We start from the raw sequence: 24,269 nt of genomic DNA on the forward strand, positions 1-24,269 counted from the left end.
TTACGACAATGCTCCTAAGCAAGCTCCAACAATAAAATAACACGATGGTAGGTCACCTGCACCACGGAGTTGATGTTTTCTCCACTTAACACCAATCGTCAGCTAATGTACTAAAATAGCTGTATGAAGTCACGCCCTATTTCCAACTTTTGACCCACTTAGAAGGATCTCGCGGCTCGAAGTGAGATATCGGCAAATTGGATTTCTACATCAGCTGATCAGTGATGCAGCTGTAGAAAACATCTTGATGCATATTTCCGGCATAACGCTCTGGCTTTAAAAGTCCTCACATATATTGGCTACATCTTCGTCTTTCACGTATTGAAGCTGCGGCTTCTCGATCCACCTCGCCTACAAATTCGTTGAATTCAGTGGTTCAGTGACATCTCGTTATCTTCATCATTTAACATCTGTCGTCAATTTGATACCTGAAGAAGCTCTTCTGTCAGATTCATGTTCAACTAAGTCGGTCTTTCTCTTCCAGGTAATTCCTTGGTAAAGTGACAGCAAGATCCAGGATGGTTTGGTGAACTAGAACTGACTTCAACGGCGACGAGTATTAGTTAGATGTTTTTCATCTACGATCCTTTGCCCCTTGGTGAGCTTAATATGCAGTTCCTGAGTTTATAGCGCTACTTTATACCTATGAAAAGTAATTGATGTGAAATTATTTTTGAACTAAAGTTCATGTTAACATTGTTGGAGTCCCTTTTGTGAAGCTGGAGAGATTAAGATCTGCGTTGTTGGCAGAGCAGGGTTTTGTAGTCTTATCACGTGAACTAGAATGGCAATTGCGAGACATCACCTGGAGTATGACAGTATATATCTAACATCCTGCGCCAATAACATCTAAACAGGGTAGGAGTTGAAACGGCAGGACCAGCGAGGGCGCAAAAAAATCCTTGACACAAGGTTAAGACTGAACTGCGGACGTGGTACTTTCCATTTCAATTGGAACCTTCAAATTCGCTTCGAAAAATCCATGTAACTTCAAAGTAAGACTTGTCATAAATAATAATGGGGAACCCACTAATAGAATTTTCTGCTTAACATAGTCTCGAACTGCTCAAATGTGTCCCTGCACATCTCGATAGTTCGAACAACTTCCTCGAAAACATTCGCAGTGCCACGTTGAACGCAAGTGTGTCTTGCTAGAGTCCTTTTATACGTAATTTCGACGCTAACCGCAAATAACTGCTGTACTCTCGTTACATAAATGATTCTTGCTCAGCACAGGCCAAATTCTGGACCTGTTTCGATCCCCTTGACTAGTAGTGCACGGACATTATGTTCGCGAGGGACAAACATAATAAATTTTTCTGATTGGCCTCCTTGAATATGAATATCGATTTGCGGAACGAGTGTAGCAGACTAAGCGGTACCACAAACCCAGTAGCGAAAACATCTTGCTCCACTATCTTCCTCCTTCAGCACATCTTAGTAAGATGGAAAACTCCGTTATAAATAACATGTGTAGGACGCCGGAAATGATTACATCGGGTAGTCGAAAAAAACATTTTTCATAAACGTGACCCTTATAGTAGCAATATCTGGTAGATACCCACCCAGAAACTATGCTCATGGGAAAGCACCACTCGCCCCTCGAATGCCTGGCTTCGTTGATGACATAGAAAAGCTTGCGTTCTGTCTACTTCACATGCCCGGCGGTATAAGCGAAAGGCTACGAAGCTACGATTACGTGCGGTTGTCTACGAGAAACAGTGGTATAATTACGCGACAGTGGCACGTAATCATACCACTGTCGCTATAGGAATCATATGACCAGCTGCGCAATTCTTAGCTGCACATGCAGTGGAGCGTTTTCCGTGGTATCAAGAGCTGATCCCATAGCGAGAATTGTGTAAGAGCAACTGCGTGTGTTTGGATAAAGGAGCATCTAGATGGGTTCTCGGAAACCACAGCACATTCGGCATTTGTCCGAAATCTTTCTAGGAGCTTACCGCAAAATGAGACGTCAAAACTGCGAAACAAAGTCAGGATCTTGTCCTTCAAATATAGAATCATAGTATGCAGAACACTGGAAAAGCTTTGGATAAATGATCAATCTTCGAAAGTGCACAGAAAGAGTGAGTGCGTTGCTATCAGAAACGAACTAGCCCCATACAAAGACCTGTGCAGGTTTTGATCTACGAACCGGCCGTCAAGTCCCTTATTAAATCCTTGGGATTCATACTTGTGGTACGTGGTGGTCTCTAACGCTACTAGATTTCGCAAAATAGGTAAGCACGATGCGTTGTTTTTTGAGTTTACTCATCGTTTGAATAGTTCCTTTAGGTTTTTTAGGCTCTGTCGAACTCGATAACTCCAAAACGTAAGCTGTCAGTTAGTGAAGAAAGATCAATATTAATTTTTGAATCTCAAAGCTCAAACAAATCAATAAAAGCTGTATATTCAACATGCCAAAGTTCAAGAACAGCAGAACTTATGACACCACCAATAAATTTACAATTTCTGAAGGATCGACCTTTCTGAACCATACTGCTGAATGTTTTAGATGAATCTGTTCACAAAAATTCAAAGCCTAACAAAGTCTGGAAATTTCGGGACCCATCAGCATCATAAACTTCAAATGATAGAAAATGTGTTCAAAATATAATGTAGATAAGATAGACAAGAAACAATTTCGTCCACGATTATTTTGGATTTCCCGGCTTGACGTTCAAAGGAGAAAGAACAAAAGGATTATACTCGGCGCCGAATGTGCTTGAGCGAGTGCGCTATGTGTTACGTCCTGTACCAACCAAATGAAAACGACCCAATAACTCCTTGCATTTCTTGCGGAGCAGTTCGATATTCTCGATTCTAACTCCTTTAACCCTTTTAGATTCAAGTTACTTTTGCTTGAGCAGCATGTTTTTATTGTAGCACAACTCACTTGCAAAAGTTACACCTGCAACATTGCATCCGAACAAGAAATAGGATTTTGCGAAATGAAAAAAAAATTGTCGCATTCTTCGCTTCGCAAGTATTGTTCTGCCTAGTTCAAAAGCGTTCCCCAGAAATATGCGTTTTAAAAGATTCAATATTTGCTTTTTATAATCAATCCGGACACGATGTGATTAAACTGTCATTCGTAGCCAACGTTTCTGTGACTTCGCCTTCCTCAGAGCCTGAAATGGTGATTGACGCGATTCATCCGATCAAATGCCCTATCCACCCAACAAAGAAAATTCTATTTTCGCTGTTAGCGCTCTGTCTTTTTTAAAAGAGCCAAGTTCGTATCTACAGATGATTTCGAACCCATCCTTCCAGGGAACTTCATAGTGATCGAATTTCAGTTGTCTTGAGCTCTTCGTATAAGTTCACATCGTTTGCGTTCCACCGAGAAATAACCAAATAAATTTCCCTTAACGAAAGTTCCTCTTGTGACAGTTTAGAAGTTAAATTTCATCTGCTTCTACGCCGTGTTCTTCGTTATTTTGTATTTATTAAAAGTATCTCATATTATTCGTCTAGCTAACAGTCTTCAAGTTCTCTCTTTCAAAACCTTTCATTGTGAATTGGATTTATGCTATCTTGTTTTACAGACGAAGTTTTGGTAAATCTTGATCTTGATGGCCTGACGTTTCGACAGCATCACCCTTATCGAAATCCAGAAAACGACCCGAAGTATGATACTACAGATATCCCACCCAGCTACTCCTCGCCAGCAAGAAAGTAAACTGAAAATTTTACGCATGAGCGCAACCAGTGAGCCAATCGCCTATGGTACTGCACCAAGAGAACTCATTCGCGTAGGCTGGCAATATAGCAACGATGTAGATTGCTACCTGTGGCGAATGAAGGTCGCTCGAGACTAATCAGTTTGTCTTACTACTTGGGGCTCTTGTAGAGTGTAGATGGAATATAACGCTTTGAAAAGAAATGGAGGCGTTTGACAGAATATGCCCAGTATCAGATACCTCGAGACATATGAATTACTCTGACGAAGACAGGGTCCGAATGTCAGGCCATTAAAAAAGACACCAAAAATTTCTTGAAAAAAAAGGTAAATCCAATGTGTTCAACTTCTATTCAACAACTAAAATCTCGGAAAATTTCTAAGCGGAAATTCGAGGTAAAAGAAATATGTCTCAAAAATCCAAGTAAAATCTAAAATAAATGACAAAATCTTGGAAGGAATGGTATGAAATTTGTTCTACTCTTCAAGACAAACTTTGCCAAGACGAAAGGACGAACTGATAGACGGCTTTCCAGAAACTTCATCTCTAGTTATTAAATTTGCCGCAGTGGAAAATTATGTGCATCTAATATCTTTGCGCCGTGGAAGATCTGTTGAAATCTTTCACAAATCCTTTTTTTGCTTCATTAGAATGCACTTTAAGTACCATTGACTACGTTTCATTGATATTAACGCGTGGCTTTACTTTCCCTACAACTTTTCTTCATTAGTATAGGGCAGGTGTAACGCTGTGATAAGAAGTCACCTTCAAGAAGTCAAGTCTGCAGAATCGATTCTTCGAAGCAATCGAGAATTTCATTCCTTCGGAATCAATAAATGGATAATACTTATGTGGGATTATAAGGACAGCGAATTATTATATCGCCAGGTTTTAATGTAGGTATTTAAGCCGTACCTCTGAATTTTTTAATAGGAGTTGAGAACGTTAGAGCAGCCCAAGCGCGTTGATTAGCGTCAAACATTTTATCGTTCTGAGGAAATGCGGCGTTTTTCCAGAATGCTGATTTAATGGATCAAAACTTCTCCATCAAAATCTTTACAATAGGAGACAGTGGAAACGTCGTTAGGCAAATAACGTCTACAGCGAAAAATCTACTGGAAATCTACAGCGGTCATGGTGATAGTTTCTGCAACATACTCAATTCCCTGGACCCTAGACGATGTTTGGTCTCTCTACCAATAATCTAGCATACAATGCTGGAAAACATATGATAACAACTTCTGCAGCGCTCAAAATTCAAAAGAAGTAGAGCAGTTCCTCACTTAGGATGTGGTTGCTTTCGCTTTTTATAGGTTATTAGTCTTATCATCATGCTAACGTCATAGCTGACAACGACGAAGCCGTCATAGCTTGCTTGTTCCTCTTCTCATGTATATAATTTTTCCCACCAATATCTACAAAATTCATCGAATCAAGTGTTTTCATGTATAATCAGTGATGTTACGGAAATACTCATTATTTAATTATTATGTCATAATTAATCCTTTTTCCTTTTTTAAATTTCCGCCACAAATCTATTTACCCTAATATGTAACTGTGGTGAGAGAAGGAGAAGATTAAGGATCTAAGCGAGTCGTGCTGGTCTGACATGTCTGATAATTGGTGGGAGTCATGTGAAAATAAGACTTCTAAAGGCGCTACGGCTCCTGCAGGTTCGAGTTAATTCATTTCGATGGCAGCAGGCGAGCCTGTTGTGGGAGAGTTCCCCTCATCGACAGCTTCGCTTGAGAATTAAAATGTTCGTTTGGCGGTTGGTTGCGTTATTTCTGGACTGAGATTGCGCTTCATAGTGCAATTATTGAGCGCAGCACAAGATCTTCGATATGGAATCTTGGAATATCCGTCTTCCGTTCTTGCAAAGTGCTTGATTTCATAAGCGCAACCCACACAACTGCACAGAAAGCTTTTGTCGACATGGAAACGGCAGACAGCTTATTCATTTTTCTCTATAGCCTTATAACTATGCGTGCGGCACTTATCAGCAGAGCACCAGTACATAATGACAAGACGTGACCAGCGACGCTGATAAATGACACTAAGAACAGTCTGAGGAAACGATTATGTGGGCTGAAAAATGAGCTGAGTTCATCTGTTGTCTTGTATGCACTAAATTAATCTGTTGTCCATCAATAAGTGCCGCTAATGGAACAAATGAGTCATCGCGAAACAGTCTGCTTCGGAATGATCCTTTTGTGGATTCTCTACTCGCACAATTAGAGAATTAGAGTTAAATCGTAACTTAAAGATTTGTGATGGCTGCTGCAAGCACGAAGTCTTTTTCAACAAGACATTTTTGGCTTTGAAGAGACGAAGAACACTTGTGACTCCATCAATTTTACTTTTCGCTGAGAGAAACAACTATTTGCTAAAACATTGTTCCGTGTATGAATTAAATTTTTTTGAAGATCTAGATAAACCAACTTCCGGTACCATACAGCACCACATAGTACTGCTGGCTTGAGAAGCTGCATCTGACACCGACTGATTCAGGAAGTGAAACACTCGCCCTCGTTACGGCTATGGCGTTAATGTCTACATGGATTTCCGCCTTCGTCGCCAGGTATGATACATGGGCGTGGCCACAGCGATGGGAGTGGACAAATCCGAAGTCCCGTCATCCCGCTTGTTCGTGTCGCGCCTCAATCACCGTTGTTGTTGTCGAATCGTCTATAGCCCTACACTTCTGTTTCTGGACATTTATCAACTACTACGCTTTCTATGATTATGCGTCTATGAAAAACTCCATATGACACGAAGGAAAAGGAGCGAACTAATTGCTGGATCTATTCCATATTGTTGCCAGAATGGAAATTTTCATCGAGCGGATGCTTCACCCATTCAGCCGCTCCTGGACAATCGACGCTTTTCATCCGTTGAAGGTGTACGATCCTTGAACAATTACAACCATCGATACTCACCCTTGAAATCGAAAAGCTTCAAAAAATGCACTGAAGAATTTTTGAGCGTGCTGAGTACTAACGAATGTGAGAATTTATCTCGTTTTTCAAGATTAGTCAGCTTCTTGGCATTTTTCCCTATTTTCTGTGTCAAAAGCGCTATTTTCTTCAGCATCCTAATAATATATCGCAACATTTTCCAATTAACCAGTTTGTTTGCGGGCAGCAGCAATGATTCATCTAGACTTACTCATCACGTGGCTCTCGTGTGTTAATGAGTCTTTTTCCGATCGTTTACGTCTTTTTCTAACGATAAGCAACAACTTCTAGCAAAGAGTAAATTACTTCAAACTCCTTGGGGCAACTCACACAACTGAAATCAAGCATCTTCCAGCCTCAGAGCTGCCAGCAGAGTTGCCACTACTTGCACTAATTCAACATGCAGTCCTGGAAATAGAGCCCGCACATAGTGATCGGGGCGGATTTAACGCAGTCAGTATGTACGAGGTTCGTATGCAACTGGCGGGTGGTTTCAAACCACTCTAGAGCTGATCAAGCATTTCATATCTCCGTGAAAATTGGTAGCAGACTAGCCTGAAAGGATAAGAACACTGAGTTGATACATGGACTAGCTCCGCAAGTCACTGTATAAGCTCCATGGGGACGCGTTCAAAAACTTCTATCTGATCAACGTCTGGGCATTCGACTTTGATTCTGATTCACAGCCGAACGCTTAGGCACATCTCCGAAAGAATTTATCAACGCCAGCGCCTCATCCTTTATTCTACATTGATATTTCCGTTCTATCACTGATGATTTCTTTGTCGTGTATGGTAACGACAGGGTATTTCTGGACCTCGGGCCTGAGTATGGAATTTATTCCATATACTAGTAAAAACAAGTTTATCACTCCAAAAGTATTTATGTGACAGCCAATTCTCATAAATTTACGGACTTTGCCGGAAAGACAAGAAGTAAGAACACTGTAAACAATACTATAGTAAGTGATGACTTTCATTACGGTAATTTTAAGCGATTTTATTCTTCCTCATCTTTAAAATAATCAAAATTTGGATTTCTCGAGACTTTGGCACTTTTCTCATATTTTGTGTACACCTCTGCATAGGTGCTGAGATTTCTACCATCGTCCTTGTACCGTTCATCTTTACTTTACAAGAATCTTTTTGTTCTGGTTGTGAAAACAGGTCTTTTTTTTAGATTCTTGGCATGTTCCTCCGATGTCCCGACGTTTCTCCGAAATCCTTATTTCATTTTTCTTCTTTTGTTCGAAAATTGTCTTCGTGTTCTATAACGAAGAGAAATACGATACGCTTGAGCTAATGACATCTGAGGTTTCCGTCTGGAATGTGATCGAGGATGTGAGAGCTTATAATGTTATAGAAAAAAATCACCGGACTCAAATCTCGCACAAGCTTTCATCTGATTGTATTATCACACCTTCTCGATCGTCATAGGTCTATCCACGATCAGTCATTTTCGCCAAAGTCGTTTTCAAAGATTCCTTGACGAATTTTAGGAATTTGTATCCTTCAACTGACAACTTGATAAATTTTCAAGGTTTTGGGCGGTCTCATGAAAAAATTGTTTGAGTTAACAATTTCTAAGTTCTGATGCTAAATAAGAGGGAAACGAAGGTCTATGAAGGAATAACAGTATTTATGATTCGCCTAAGCGTAATAGTTACATTTCACAGCCTTAAGCCTGACTATTGATAAAACTTGAAATCTTTCAAGAGTGAAGAAAAAAGAGATTTTTACGCGGTTTTTGCTTTTTTTCGAAAAAAAAAATGGGTAAGGTTGGCCATTACAGTATTTTTGGCAGACGCTTTTTGTCTCCGGCTCCACCCCTATTCACCAAATTGCAGATCGGCTATGCAGTTGTTCGCTTCACTGCACGAACACGTTGCGTTAAAAAAACAGTACTGATTGTAGTACGGGACCAGCGTTGAACACGCATTAAGCACTTCCCAGCTCAACGCATTGTTTATGAGATGTCAGTCGTTTCACCCTTTTCTTCTGAATCACTATCCTGGAAACCGTTTTTTATCGGTTTCATGGACACTAAATATTTTATAAGAAAATCGTCAAGTCGCTAAAAGTGATTGACATTTTGCACGTAACAATGGATGTACTTCAACTAAAACAAATCCACAAATCAACTTTTCTCTACCGCATCATTGTGTTACCATAACAAACTGAAAATCCGCAGCTGGTTGAATCGCATTCGTCTTTTACACTTGCTTTGAATCAGTTAGTTGTATTCAGCGGAAAGTGGCAGCTTTTTTTTTCAAAACGAGTCACATACATCTTCAACAACATTGAATTTTTTTCTCAAAAACATGCGTTCACTGCACTTTTTTTACACACCACGTACAAGCGCAAGTGCATTCATGCATTATCGGTCAAAAAGCATTCCATTCTGCAGGAATGTGCATTGCATTTTGTTTCAGAGAAATATAATGCCGAAAATATTAATGCGTAAATTTCTGCTTCTATTTTCGTAGGGGTTTATCACGAATTAACAAATTTAATCACTGAAGCAAGGACTGACACCCGTCAAGATCTCGATTTGTGAGCAACCAGTAACGAAAGTGAAACTCGACAAATTCTTTTCTTTTTTCTACATTGCAATAGAACAGAAGAGCAACTTTTGAAAGATTTTGGTGCGATACTCATTTCAACGACTGTTTCCTGGAAGTGTACTACACTTAAAACTTGCATAAATTAGCAGTAGAAGTGAGGCTAATTCACAGTCTAACCTAAATCTTTTAGACTTCACGTGGGTTTTATTGCTATTTCGAAGCGTCAAACAAACAATATTTTTGTCAATATAAGAGACCTGGTAAGATTTTTGATGCGTTTTCCCTTGGGAGAAAACTTGTGACAAAAACAATTCACAACATTCGTACGCATGACATTATATTTCATCTTTCTGTTTGAAGTGGGTAACAAGCAAGAAAGAAGGGAAAAGCTATAAAGGTTGTGAAGACCTAATAAACGTCTTGTTGAAATCTTCTCTGTGGCTTCCACTTGTTAAAAAATATGATTGGAGCAGTGTGTGACATTTTCCAGAGAAAAATACACCTGCGATATCTATTACGTCAAACAACATCGTCAGTTTTTATTATAACAATCAGCCTTTCGATTCATCTCCAAACCTCACACCCTTTCAGGTTCCAAAAATCAGTATTGGACTTGTCTTGGAGGACGAGGGTATTGACGTGAAACATCATGTGGACTACTTAAAACATTACACATTCCGCATATACGTCCACAACCATCAGAGAATCTTAAAAAAAATGAAGTCGAACCCATTACCGTATCTCCAAGTGATTTGTTATGACAAGCGCTCTTTTCTCCTTTACGTTCCTCTAGCACTAGAAATACGCTCGGATATGAGCGGAAAGAAAACGCAAGAACTCTTCCGATGTGAGCAGGTATCTGTACTTTAAATGCAGCGTTGACTCTACCTCCGCCTGAGATAAACGACATGATAAACGACATAGGTGCGTCGCGTCGACAACCGCATTCGAGCTCGACTCCGATTTCGCTAATTTTTTGCTGTGCTAATATTTGTACAAAAATTGACTTTCTCTTCATATGTAGTTGGCTATGTTTGGCTGAAAAATAAACACTGTCCACGTAACTAATTTCATTTACAAAATGATATGAAGAAGGAGTGCGCTTGACGATTCGTTTCTATCGCTCGTATGCATTAATACAAGGATTGCCCCGGCTTGGTTCTTCAAGTGACGTGATCGTTAGGTCTCGTGAGTATCTCAAGAAGTCAAAAATACTCATATTGTTTCCAGAACATTTTTCCTCCCCATATTTTTATGTTTTGCGAATTCAAGGTATAATATATAACCTTTGCCTCTACTGATATAATTCCTACTAAATTTATGACCAAAACATTGACGCATTTCTGGAGTATACTAGCCTGATTGCTACCTGCTCGTAGTGAACCCTGCTTTTACTAAACGCAATGAGGCATTCGAGTGTACGCATTGGGAACGTACGAGCTATATGACCTGCAGTGTTACATGGTGCAAGGTTCCCATGCATTGTAAAAGGTGCTGTTGTCCAGCATATCCAAAGCCCATAACCTGAAAGGTCAACTTCCTGAAGGGAGCATGGAATCTTAAGCAACAACCAATTGTTTCGTCATGCTGAACTACCGAACACTGACGAGTGAACTCCAACAAACCACCCTATCTAGGCTTCTTTGATACTCTGTGTGCCTTTTGTTGCGTTGCTGGAAACACTGTGTCAGAAATCGGTCCGTCATCAGTATTGGAGACTACACACTATCTATCTACTGCGGCGATGCTGATGAAACGAAGATAGGTGGCTGCGCAGTAACTGTAAGGAACGACTACAACGACCTGATGGAGTAATTTTGCTTCGCCGACTAGATGCCCCTTTGTACGACTTGCAGAGAACGTGAATTTTAGGCCGTAACTGCCCATGATGCAACTGAAATGCTCGAAAACGATTGCGGACAACAATAAAGATGCTTTCTATGATGCGTGTTTGGCAATAACCGCCGAGCGTCTACCGTACTTCGTTATCCTCGTAATCTCATTGTATCAAAGATGTATCAATCATTGATGTATAGAATAGCCAAGCAGCAGGTGGTTATTGTCGAAGTCGACGCAAATGCGAGGATGGGACTTGAACATCAATCGCATGTGGCGTAAAGGGTTTCCTTTTTTCATTTTTCGTATACAGACCGAAACAATCGGCGCAGACAGATGTTCTGGTCTGTATTCAAAAAATAAAAGATGGAAAATCTGGCGGAGACGACAGCAATTAGCGCACAAACGCTGAAATATCTTCCTTTGTCTGGGTTTCGTGAGATAACAAAAATCATCCGTTCAATATGGTTCGACGAAGAGATGCCTGACTCGTGGTGACGCGCTATCGTAATTCCTCTCCACAAGAAGTTATCCGTCACGGACCCTTGGGACTGTTGAGGAATCTCAAAGAGCAAGTCGATTTTCCTGATGACCCTGAAGGTACCAACATCTCGCACCGCCATCAAAAGTCGCTACAGAAAATCGTCTTCGCTTCTTTCGTCATGTATTTAGGAGATCAGCAGATCAACTTCTCCAGCGTGCTCTGATGAACTCTCTCGGTTTCAAGCTGAAAAATACCCCTGGCTGGAACCGTTAGTTCCGGACTGAGGTGGTGAAAGAAGACCTGAAGACACTCGGAAAGGCAGTTCATGCGAGACGTAAGATTCCGCAGGATATGGAATAGCGACGAATGAATCGATTCTGTACCAGCCTTTCCTGAAGATCGACTAGGTTGGAAAAAGCTGTGCCCAGGGACTACACACATCGGCAAAGATGAGGGCAATCGCATTAGGCGATAACATCATCCCGCCAGTTAAGTCAAGTAAGCCATCCATAAGAATTACAAACAATACGCTCCTGCACGTCATAATTCTTCCGTCGGCTTATTTTCGTCGACCAGAGTTTGGAAGCGATCAGGACTGACCACTTCCGATTAAGTCAAGCTTCCGAAGTGTGTTGTAGTTTCGAAGTCTCTATAGCTCAAGCTTGTCCACATGGCTGTTGTGCACTGCTTTTTTATGGCGAAAGCTTTAAAGCAAAACCAAAAAAGAAAATATTAAGGTAGGGTGAACTTTGGCTATAATATAGCTGTCTAAAAATCCTTCGGAAAAAAAAAACTAAACTCCTTCCTTGCGTACTGATTTCGTGTTTTCTCGTTTTGTTGAGGTTTTGGTCAGGAGTTTATTGAGCAGAAGAATTCATGGTACCTCTAGTAATCACTACCCTTCCCTTCTTCGCAAATTTTTACACCTGATCTTTCCCTGAATCCCATGTTTATTTCATCTAGAAAACTCGATTGCTCGCTGGATCACAATTGTGAAATCTTCTTTTCCTGCTAAAGCATTTTTGAAGCCTTTAGACGACCCATGAAAAACTCTTAGAATTTTTGTTTTGAAGGAACATGACGAGTTTTTAGAGTGACTACTAATTATCTCTGCCGTTATTCATCAGCAGTGGTTTTTCTTACTTTTTCTGATTCCTACACTGTGACTATTGTACTAATGAACAAAATCTAGCTATCATTCTTGCAGATTTTTGGAATTTTAGTCCATTGCATAAATAGGTGATACGTAAATAAACTATTAATTTCTGTTTCTTTTCTTCCTAGTTTTTTCTGCAAACTTATTTATCATGATTCGAGAGGAATAATTCTGTCGACCATATTTTGCCGCAGATCGAGGCGGAATATGTTGTAATCGGAGTAAGGGCGAGTTGTAACATTCTTGCCCTATAAATGAATGAATAGACAAAAACTCTTTATTCATCCTGGCAACCGTGCAAAAATATAGAGGCAATAAAGTGAGAGACACTCGATTTCTCTCAGCAACAGCTTTTTTGCTCCTGTTTACATGCCTTGTAAGTCGTCCGGTTATCCCATGTTTGTGGAGCTCATATTCACACAGCCATGCTGAATTGCGACAACATCGCTTGCCTGATAATCTACTGTAGTAATGAGTTTATCGCCGCCTCAGGGAACAATTCGAGTTGCGGATTTACTAGCAAAAGTGATTCCTAAATGAAGCCTTTCGCAACTCGTACATGACGGAAACTATACCGTAGAACCGTGACGTTCGACGGAAGAGGATTAGTCACGTGAACTCGTGCAAGGAGTATGTGACATTGTTATTCGTTGAGCATTTGAAATGCAAATGTTAGGATATATAAGACTGGACGATTTTCTCTCCGTGATATTCGTGATGTTTCTGAAACGATGAACTGTATGTTTAAAGAGAAGGAAAGAGAAGGAGATCGTTGGAGAATCCGCGAAGATTCGAAGTATAATAACCTTCTTTTCCTGCTCAAACAGCGACAGATTTGACTCACAATTTCTTGCGTTTGCTTAGAATTACCCAACTGTTGTTCTTAGTCTTGAAATTTCATCTTATTAACATTTTTTCGCACTATTCTGAACATTTAATTAAAGCGGCTTTCAAGGACTTCAGAATACTAGCAAAAAAGTCTCTTAGAGGGTCTGTTTGTACCCACACAAGATTGATAAGCAAGATTTTCCGATTGATAAACAATCTTACACTCTAATGTAGAAGAATAGCGTATAAAAGATACAGTCCTTGATGTTTATCAGTCGCTTTGGAATACGACAACACGATTCAGAATCGTTGAGGATTTATGAACGTGTGGCTCGCGAAAGAAAAGCAGTGTGCGAATTCAATGCTTTTTTCCCCTCGGATTAAATCTACTTTTCCTTCCTGGTAGAATTTAAGTGTAGTTAGTCCTGGTCACTTTCAAAGTCTGGTCGACCGAAAATAAGCTGGCATGGAAATTATGACGCTATTCTAATGACTTATTTGACTGTGCCGGTGGGCTGTTGTTACCGCCTGACGCGAATGCCCGCATCTTCGCGGAGGTGTGCTATCCTTGGGCAGAGCCCTGCCCAAACTAATCGATATTCAGCAAAAGCTTGCACAGAATCAATTTATTCGTCGCTATATCATATCCTGCGAAATATTACGTCTCGCCTGAATTGACTTTCCACTCCAAACACCCTCAGATCTTCTTCCACTACCTCAGTCCGGAATTTCCAGTTCCGGCTAGGAGGTCCCTTTCAGTTTGAATCCGGGTGAATCATCAGAACAGTTTGAACAAGGCTGTATGCTGGCCTCCTTGTAACGTGACCGAAAAAGCGAAGACGATTTCGTGCCCACTTTCGACGGATGTTGATGTCAAATGTGTATCAGACGTGTCAGACGTTCATACTTTCCATGTGTCGTCCGCCGGTACACTACATCGACTTCTTCGTTGTGGCATTTACTAAACTAAAAGTGGCTGAGCGACAGTCTGAGCAGCTTTGTTTCCATGCAGTCTATTTTCGCCATCACTGCAGATGGTGCTGAGCCTCCGATCGATAAATCATGATGGGGCGAATTGCGGATAGGTCTACTCGCAGCTTAACTTCGCAAACGATGGAAGTCGACCAAAATCACTTTTTCATTTAGTTGAATACGAAAGAGGCTTTAGCACATCTATGTTGTATATCGCTCTCACAGCTGCCGCTGTTCTTCAGCATGCACCCTAGGTAACAGACTTCATCTACGAGCTCGATCAGCTTTCCGTTTACGCTGATTCTGGTTGAAGGTCTCGAAAAGAACCACATCTGTTTGCACTTATCAAGGCGCAAGTGTAATCCGTAGGCTGAAGCTAGCTTCAAAAGGGGGTCGATAACATGCCGAAGTTTCGTGCTGTTTTCCGCAAGTATTATCAATATCGTTGAGGTGCTCGAGGTCGATCAAGGGGCGTCCTGTGGTGGTGCTTGGTTGATATCAGAAGGACACTGATCTACTGTTCTGTTAACAATTTCGTCGATGGCGAAATTGAACAGGGCTACCGCCGCTGCCCCTGGTCTCACTCCAGCTACCACTTCAAACTATTTTGTGCATCCGGCTTTCAGACTACACCAGCTGTTCCCCGAATCATGTTATCACATAAGCGAACACACTTTCCGTGTACTCGAAACGTGTTCAGAAGACGGCTCCGATGAAAAGAGTGGAAACCCGCTTTGAAGTCCATAATCGAGGACCAAAATGAACAAAACTTCAGTCTTCATCAGTACTTCTCGTGTGCGTCATCGTGTTCTTCGATTTAATCTGAGTTTTGGAGGTATATGCACTCAACACAATGTTTTTCTTATCTTATATGCTTTATTAAGTTGGGGGTCTTATCCTTTTAGACAAGTTTGCTGCTGACTTTTTTTTTAATTTAGAAGAAAAACTTCGCTGATCGGGCTCCGTATTGTCGCCTTTGCAGACGCAACTCCCCAAGTGCGCGTCCGACCCAACTTTCGAAATGATAGGTGTCGAAGGCTTCACACAATGAGTTTCTAAATATTCATGTAAGAAACCTTTGAGCAGTTTGAAAGGTCGGATCTGAAGTGAACTTTAAGGTATGCCAAATTGGAACTGCCAAAACTTGACTGGACCTTCGGCTCAAAATTCTTAATTAAGAAATTAAGAGTACTGTACCAGTTGAGTTGAGTACCTTTTGAAATTGTCTTCTGAAGACTTGAGAGTCCAAGAATCTAGGGAGAATACGACGAGGGTTTTTTTTTCTGCTGCAAATGTCTTACGGTTTTATGATGTTTACAACCTTCTGCATACCTTTACAACCTTTTGTACCAACTCCAAATTGTGACCAAGCTCAGATTTCTCTTGCGAGAATACCCTGATCTCCTTTCTCCCTCTTTCCATAAGCGACCAAAATTCTAGTAATCTAGGGACTCTACGCTTCCTGCAGTATTAATAAGCTTAGTTATATTCTACTATTCACATGATATGACCGCTGTTTTCTTTGAGTCTGGCTGCTTAGAAATGCGCTCTATGTAACATCCGGACAACTGCTTACTGAAGACTATTTTTAGTTGAGCTCAGTTTTCTATGCTCATTTAAACATCCATTTAGTTTATTTTTGCATGAGCGAAACTCGCGGCAAGAAGAAGAAACGCGGAGGCAGTTACTTGTTTTTATTTAGAACTGTGTACGCCGCTCACATATCCGAAGCATGATTTCTCTAAAAAACCTTGATCTTCTGAATTTCATTCTAAAAAAAAACTACTAGTTTAAACCGAAATGATAGTTCATGGCCAATATTCCGTAGGAGAACTACCATAGGATACCAAGCCGTCAATCAACGTCAACTCGTCTTTTTGCATCCTACCTGTTTACGCTTCATCAGGAAAGCTAATGGTGTTTTCTGGAACAAATACAAGATCAATCAGCCGCAAGAATATCATCATGAGGAGCGACGCACGGCCTACACTGGATACATGTTCAATCGGATGAACGTCGCGAACATTCGCCTCACGGCGTAAGGCCTTATGGCATCAGGCAAATATGCTACGTGCGTGGTAAAGGCATCACCCCACAGATCTGTCGTAATATGGATTTCCGATGGTCAAAGACTATACGGGATCGTAGATTGCAAAAACGGGTAGGATCCCACTCATTTCTTCTGAAATCGCCGGAAAAAAAAGGCCCGGAAGATGTGGCGCATGCACAAGGCTGGCGCGCTCTGATCGAACTCCTTGTAGAAAATAGCGCACCGGAACGCTCGAAGTCGTATCTTCTGGGCCGGTTTTTACGGCAATTAGGAAGAATTGGATGGAATTGCCCTCTCCCACACCATCTACGACCCGTATAGGCATAACCCACCTGAAACCCGTACCACCCCAAATTCATGGGGTGATGCCTTTAAGAAATACCGTGCATCATTCGGTTGAACGCATTTGTGGCCGACTATACGCTTGTGGGTTAAGCTACACTATTCATTAAAAGCAGCGTTTTGATCCGGCAGTAGATCAATAACATTTGGTCTGAGCAAAAAGTATTTTACATTTTAATGGACTTCAGAAGAGATCATCGTCTAAGATTATTTAAAATGTATACAGTACCTAATGTTCATATATTGAATCACTACCAAGAAACGCCAATATAGCAATAAAAATAGTAATAAAAATTATAATAATTTTGCGGAAGACGGTTCAATTTGCGGCACTCTTCTCCAAACTGAGCAAGCTGTGCTACTTCTGTTGGTTCAAAATATTTATGTGTCTTCCGTGCGGTGTTCTTTAAATGTGGTTTTTCCAGACGAAAAGTATGTCAACGGAGGTGTTCGATTCGATACCGACCTAGCCGAAGAGGCGAAAGTCACTAATCCACGTGCTGTTAGGCGGCGGCAAAGTGGCTACGCTATCTCCATTTCCAGGTCAGTTTTGGAATTCGGGATCTGAGAAAGAGGGCAGTGAGATGGGCATTACTTTGAAGTTCTTGGATTTTTTGAATTCATTTTCTTTCTCTAGAATGCAAAAGAAGATGTGTAAATAGATGTCATAATGCAAGAATTTTGGCACTTTCAATTAGAAAGTTAACGTTGCATCAGCGCAATTTTTTTCTGGATGTTATGATAGTTCTGTGAAACTTCTTCTCATGACCCTATCTCACGACGCAGAAAGTTCCCGTTCTCCTGCTTTTTTCCCTTTTCGAGGAAGTGACTTGAGAACAATGTGTACAAATTTGTAGAATTTCTCAAATCATAACGTAACGTTTCCTATAAGGTGAAATTTTTTACTTTACATTTTCCACTTGCTGTTATTGATAATGTCGACAAGCCGTCAATGCTCACCGATGTTACCTCAGAGTAACTGACGAATACGTGACCCAGATGCATCCGAAACGTGCGCAGGATCACTTCGATCTTCAATAATCTTGCTCTCCAAAAAAGCCGACTAACTTGTGAACTAAGTAACTGAATGCAACGGAAAGAAACGAAAGAAATCATGAGTTATAAAAGTTCTCCTGTCACATAAAATCTGAAAGTATGGAATTCACAAGCACCGGCGCACATGGTGGGGATAAAAGAAGTTCACCAGATGCTTGAAACGTCGTGTTGCTAGCAGAAGAGACAAACTAATGTGCATCAGAGCTATGCTATGTACTGTCCTTATCGAAAATACGTTTGTCCATAATTATTTAGCAGCAAACGTTAAGAAAAGAAGCACTACTTTGATATTTTTTGTCTTAAACTGTCTGACTCTGGCTAGCATTGATTGAAGGCGATGTTCCACGAAATCCTCAATGTTGGATTCTCTGTACTCATGAATTCTGCTTCGTTCCACGCTTTCTTAGAATGACATCGAGGTTACATGAATATTCCTGAGCTGACGAACCAAGGTCCTCAAGTAATCAAGGAAGCCCACAAGTCTCTAATAACCAGACGGGACGGCTCTTTACACCAGAAAGCTCGTCGAAATGGATATAAAATCGATTAGTGATGAAATTACTCGATAAAGCAGTTGTTAGCATTCGTACGAGTGATGAAATCCACTTTAAGAAATTTCGTTTCATCACTATTCTACGCGTAAAATGTACAATTGTGAGATAAACTGAGACCTCGAAGACCTAGATTTGTATTGTAGTTTATGTTTCGCATTCTCGTTGATATTCGTTCAACTAACAACAGCGTCACATCTAATGTAGGAGAAACCCCGATACTGAGAATTCAAAAAATTATAAGTATAGCAAAGAGTATGTATGGTCTGTGGCTCCGCTATCTAATGTGCCTCGAATTGCGGAAAAGCAGTTTCTACCCGCTTCCTCTGAACGTACGCAAGTGTTCATCCATGCCCAAGATCAATATATCGTTTGCTTTCGATATATCGATGTTATGCTATAAAACAGTGTCTCTACATTTTCTTAATAACTCCTTCTTAATAGCGTTTCCGTAAAATGGAAACTTTTCCGCTATTAGTCTCCTTATTAATGCTGCACAAGGCCTATTTAGTGCCTATTTAAAGGCATCGAATCTGGGGTGGTACTGGTTTCAGGTGGGTTATGGCTGTACGGAGTCGTAGATTATGGAGAGAAGAGTGATTCCGTCTATTTCTTCCTAATTGCCGTAAAAAACGGCCCTGAAGATACGATTTCGAGCGTTCCGGTGCGCTATTTTCTAGAAGGAGTTCGATCAGAGCGCGCCAGCCTTGTGCATGCGCCGCATCTTCCGGGCCGTTTTTTACGGCAATTAGAAAGAAATGGACCGAATCACTCTCCTCTCCTAATATACGACGCCGTATAGGAACTCTCCCCTTGAAATCCGCGCCACCCCAGGTTGCCTTTAAGAAAATCCGCTGCGGCTATCAATGGTTCGGAACCATTCTGGGCCGAGTAGGATCGTCCGGAGTCGTTAAGTTGCTACCAGACTTGTCTGAGAGAATAGAAACACTGACCTAACACCTCAGTCGGCTCTCGCAAGTCATTGTGTAGGTCGCACAAGCGTTCGTAAACCTCGACGAATTCAAGCCCAATGCATTGGCGCATCGCAAAGAGATTGGTCGACGTTTGTCTCTTTAATGTTTTAACGCTAATGTTTTGTGTTCTTTCCAATTATGCCTTCATTCCACTGTTATGGAAACGATTAACGGGATTGTTAAGAGAGATGATTCTGCGCTTCACCTCTAAGCGTTGAGTCCCACAACTCTTTCTTTGGATGACCTGTTCGTGGTAAAACGCTACTCCATTAGTAATCCCTGGTAATCACTTCCTCCTTCCGTTACCATTTCTTTTCGGAACTTTGTTGCCCGTTTGCGTAGTATGCTCCCACGAGATCCGTACCACATCATGTTCTCAACCAATTTTTATGGAAAGCTGAAAGTGCATAAACATGGAAAGAATTGCATACAAGTCAAATTCCATTCGTTGTTCAGTCCAGACAAACTTTTACCTTGTGCGATGAGTTATCATAAATCATTACGCATTCATAATATTGTATAACCGATGACTGAATTAATACTAATTTTATTTAATTTCAGATCGTAATAGCCTTTTAATATTTTTGGGTAGCGAAAATTCCTTTATTCCTTTTTTTTTTTTTTTTTTTTTTAAAAAAAAAAAAAATATTTAAAAAAAAAAAAATTTAAATTTTTTTTTTTTTTTTTTTTTTTTTTTTTTTTAATAAAAATATTTTTTTTTTTTTTTTTTTTTTAAAAAAAAAAAAAAACCTATCGTTGAATAACTACATTATATACTACCTGAAGTCTGAATGTCCGGCTAAAGCCGGACTTCAGACTTTCTGTGATGTTCCCTTCGCTCGCCTTCACTGATCAGTGGAAACTAGTAGTGGTGGTGATATTTTCTTCAAAATTAGAATTGTGCTCTCCTAGCAATATCTTCTTTTCTTTTTCTTTTTTTTTGAAAAAATTTTGGAGAAAAATTTCATAGTTTTCTTTCTTTTCGCCTCGTTTCCACATTTGATAAACATTCAAATTCAGCTTCAAATACTCCTTCTATACAAACATAATATAGACACAATTTGAAAGTATTACTTGAAGTATGGAATGTCTTCCTGTTTTCCCCCAACAGTTGTCACAGAATGAATGTTTTAATACAAAATGACGTGAACGACATCATTGTACTGATGAAGATAACGTTCCACGTTAGATCACGCAAGCTGTTCGCTACTATTTAAACGGCGGTTTCATATCCATAGTCACAGAGGTGAAAGCAGCGCCCGCAGTGGCCACGGGTATGAAACGGTTGCAACGTCCCAATTATCTTTTGCGACATGCACACGAAGTTTTTGCGAGGTAGTACTGCACTATGGCACAACAATTCAAAGCCATTAGGCCCGTCGCACCTCATTTCAAAACTACCTTGCGCCGGCGCACTAATCCGATGCCGGTGGACCCGTCGCATTCCATCTTATAGCTTTCTGGCAACGGCGCACCAATCCGACGGACCCGTCGCACCCCATTTTGACGGGGTCACACACACACGCACACACACGCGCACACACACGTGTATACGCATTGCTGCACACATATTATTCACCACGATTTATTAAAAATTAGTTACATTTCAAGATGTATCTGAAAGTTGGCGCCAGTATTGTTGCGGCGGTTAGCTATTAGTAGTCGTTCACCCTTTTGCATCCGAAAATAGCTAATGAATAATGGACAATGGTTCCAAAATAGAGGTTGTTGGATAAAATGAGTCCGACCTCAAATACCATAAACTCGCTCAGAGTAGTATTGTACCTAGTATTGCATATGGACAGATAAACTCCTTTCGTACATTAGAGTAGCGCCAAGTTTGAAAACCCCACTTTTCGGCGTTTTCCTTTCATTCCTTCTCTGCTTTGAACCTCCATCAGCGGTGATTCAAAAGAAGCGCTCGCTGAGCCTCCAAAAATCAGCGATTACTTTAAACTTGTCAACCAGAATCGCTCTGGTCCTCGACCTAGCGAATTCTAGTGACGCTTTGAGCCTTGGCTCTAGATGAACTACATTCTATCCTTTTTATGACCACTTTCACATTTCGAACCCTTCGTTTATCCTCGGCAAATCTTTTGAGAAGATTAATTCCTCGTCATTAAGCTACTGAATTGAAGCTGTTCGAGAAGCATCCCGTAATTGAGAACTACCTTTAGAGACAGTGGTCACGAAATTGACGACGCGAATAGATAAGGATATGGGTGTAGTTTCTGACGAACAATGCAGAAGAAAACTGCGTAGAGTAGCTCTGTGAAGATTCGCCTCTCTAGCGATGTGTAACCCACGTGACAAGCTGCCTTGCTGGGAAGATGGGGCCCCACAAAGCTATTTCAGCTATTTCACTCTCCTTTTTCCGCAATTTGAGGGAAGAATTGAGGATGCTGAATCGAGCTCATACTTTTAGAGTACATTACTACCTGTATCCCATTATGCACTTAGCAACCTTTAATGACAACATTTTTACTTAGAGAACATTTCGCCTGCAGAGCTATCTACATTTCAGTTGCTTCCAACTCACTTTTCTTCGAACAATTCTGTACTTTTTCTTCGGACTTCGTTTCGCTTTGTCAGTTTTGCTTTGAAAAAATATCTACAAAGTAAAGGAGAACAAGAATGTTTTGAGTTTCTTCGTTGGCTCTCCCTGTCTCCCTCTCCATAAAAAAAATCAATTTCTTTTTTGTGTACATATACATATATATTATATACATATTTTGTGTACATTCATTCATTCAAAACAGACACAAGGAGTCTGAATGCAATCATTCTATAATTTTTTTTTTGATGGCTGGAATAAATAAAATCCAACAAAGTGGATGCATGTGTCTGTGGAACACCGCCGACTGTCTTGCGGGTTTCTGATTTTTTTTCCGTCGTTCACCTGTAGAAATAACCAAACTACTTGCCCGACGACATATCTCAACTAAAACTCTTGTTTTCGCATTGAAACCCATGGCAACCGCTTCTAATCTGTAATGCTCTTTTAAATCCTCTTTTGTTACGTTCATACATCTTGAAGCTTATATTTTCCTTAACTAATGGTCCACAACTTGCTATGCAGGTGCGTTTAGATGAATTTGCTGCTGCTTAGTAAAATTTTCTCAGAACCTTGTTATATGGTTGTGTTCCGACAACATTTCACCAACTTCTCTTTTTCTCGTATCGAGTAACTCCAATTTCTATCTGCAACCATAGCTGAAGTGCAGTCTTTGCATGGTGAAACCGAGCAAGATGTTTTTCGAGCTGTGAGCAGCAGTTTGAGTTCCGTTAATCGTTAACGTTAATTGACGTCACGCGATATGAATGTTTGTTATACTCGGCGTGATTGCACACTGCGTTTCCTTTCATGCCTGCTTCTTAAAGGCAGCGTTCACCGGAATTTTCGAAGTTAGGTTCTTTCAATGGTAGATACACAAGGATCGGGACATAGCTTGTAAGTATCTTAACGAGGATGTGAGGCTCCACTAACAAATTCAGAAATGAGAGACCTCGGGTTTTCCTGAAACTCAGGAATCAGAGACCTCAGGCTCTCCTGAGGTCTCAATTAGCTTGACAGTGTGACTCTTTACAGCTGTATGTGTGATGAAATAAAAGCGCTTAAAGTGGATTAGTGGTAAGACTAATCGGCCTAATTATTTTTATTCGTGTGGAGAAATCTACTTCAAACACTTTCAATTCATTATGGGGCAGGTGTAAAAATTGCTTTGTCTGGTGATTTCAACAATAACGGGCTCCACGTGCTTTCATTTTATCGTTCGCACATGTGTAAAAAGTCCTTGAATGTCTCCTGCGATCTCGTCCTTGCTGGCCCCACGCTACGAAGCCTTTTTCGGTGTCAGTAGACTCTTTCTTGTAACTGGGTCTTGCGTACACCTATGGTAAGGTTGCAGGCCTCTACTCCCACGTGTTTTGTATGTGAACATCGCGTCTTCCCGACATGAACAAATGAAGCATATTAGTTGGATGTGACTCCAAACCGCCTTCCTTGCACCGAGTTCCGAGTTAGCTCTTAATCCGCCACCTGTGAACGCGCGACGTAGCCTCGCGAAGAATCGGCTGTGATCCTTTCATTGATGGAAGTCCGTGGATGATATCCCTAGTATTGGACGGAAGGGCTTTATCAGCATTTTCGCTATCGTCTGCAAATTTTTGTGCTATTTGCGAGTCATAGTATTCTACAGCATGACTCATGATCTGAAATGTCTAGAGTTTACCGCGTCTTTTTTTAAATTATTATGGACTTTCTTGAGTACATTTTTCGTCCACAGTTGATTTTAAAAATCTTCACAATCGATACTTCTAACTGTAGTGGTCATGAATGAGCAGAGCCACTCACATGACCTACTCATCTGTAATTACTAGAATTTATTGTAAACGAAAAATTAATGTGGAACATTTGTCGTGTTCTGAGATGTATTGATGACAATACAGAGTTGATGAAATCCGTACCACCTCAGATTCGTGAGGTGATGCCTTTAAGTTGAGCTTAGTTTTCATCTCCCCTTTTCCGCTCACACCGCCAAACCCTCACACTTCCATGAAACTTCACTCTAGTTTGAACTTTTGTAGGGTTTCTTGGAAAAGAGACTATCTTCCGGGAGTTATGCACTCGTGGACGGCCAAACAAATTTATTTCGGTATGATAGCTTGGATACCATGGAAATGCTCCTAAAAGAATTTTTCTACTTTGTGTCTTCAGCTCAGTGCAGTACAGATCTAATTTTTTTCATTTAAGATGTTTTGAGCTTACCACAGTAAAAACTCTCATGAAGAAGCATACCTATTCGTCCACAATTAAA

The 24,269-nt window shown here is 40.6% G+C and overlaps 1 protein-coding gene across 2 annotated transcripts in view; it reads left to right on the forward strand.

Annotated features, from left to right (window-relative positions):
- RB195_014148 (uncharacterized protein) overlaps positions 1 to 24,269 on the forward strand; it is a gene marked incomplete at both ends in the record, with an annotated part of 68,123 nt that overhangs the window by 25,952 nt on the left and 17,902 nt on the right. The window contains 2 exons of one of the 2 annotated variants that reach the window (XM_064204290.1): positions 15,020 to 15,200; positions 17,297 to 17,414. In XM_064204290.1, coding sequence (XP_064060173.1) covers positions 15,020 to 15,200; positions 17,297 to 17,414 — 299 coding nt within the window. Of the gene's footprint in view, positions 1 to 15,019; positions 15,201 to 17,296; positions 17,415 to 24,269 lie in introns of those variants that run through there. The other variant, XM_064204288.1, reaches the window with a different exon arrangement.

The sequence above is a fragment of the Necator americanus genome, chromosome V (genome assembly GCF_031761385.1).
Source record: "Necator americanus strain Aroian chromosome V, whole genome shotgun sequence".
NCBI lineage: Eukaryota > Metazoa > Nematoda > Chromadorea > Rhabditida > Ancylostomatidae > Necator > Necator americanus.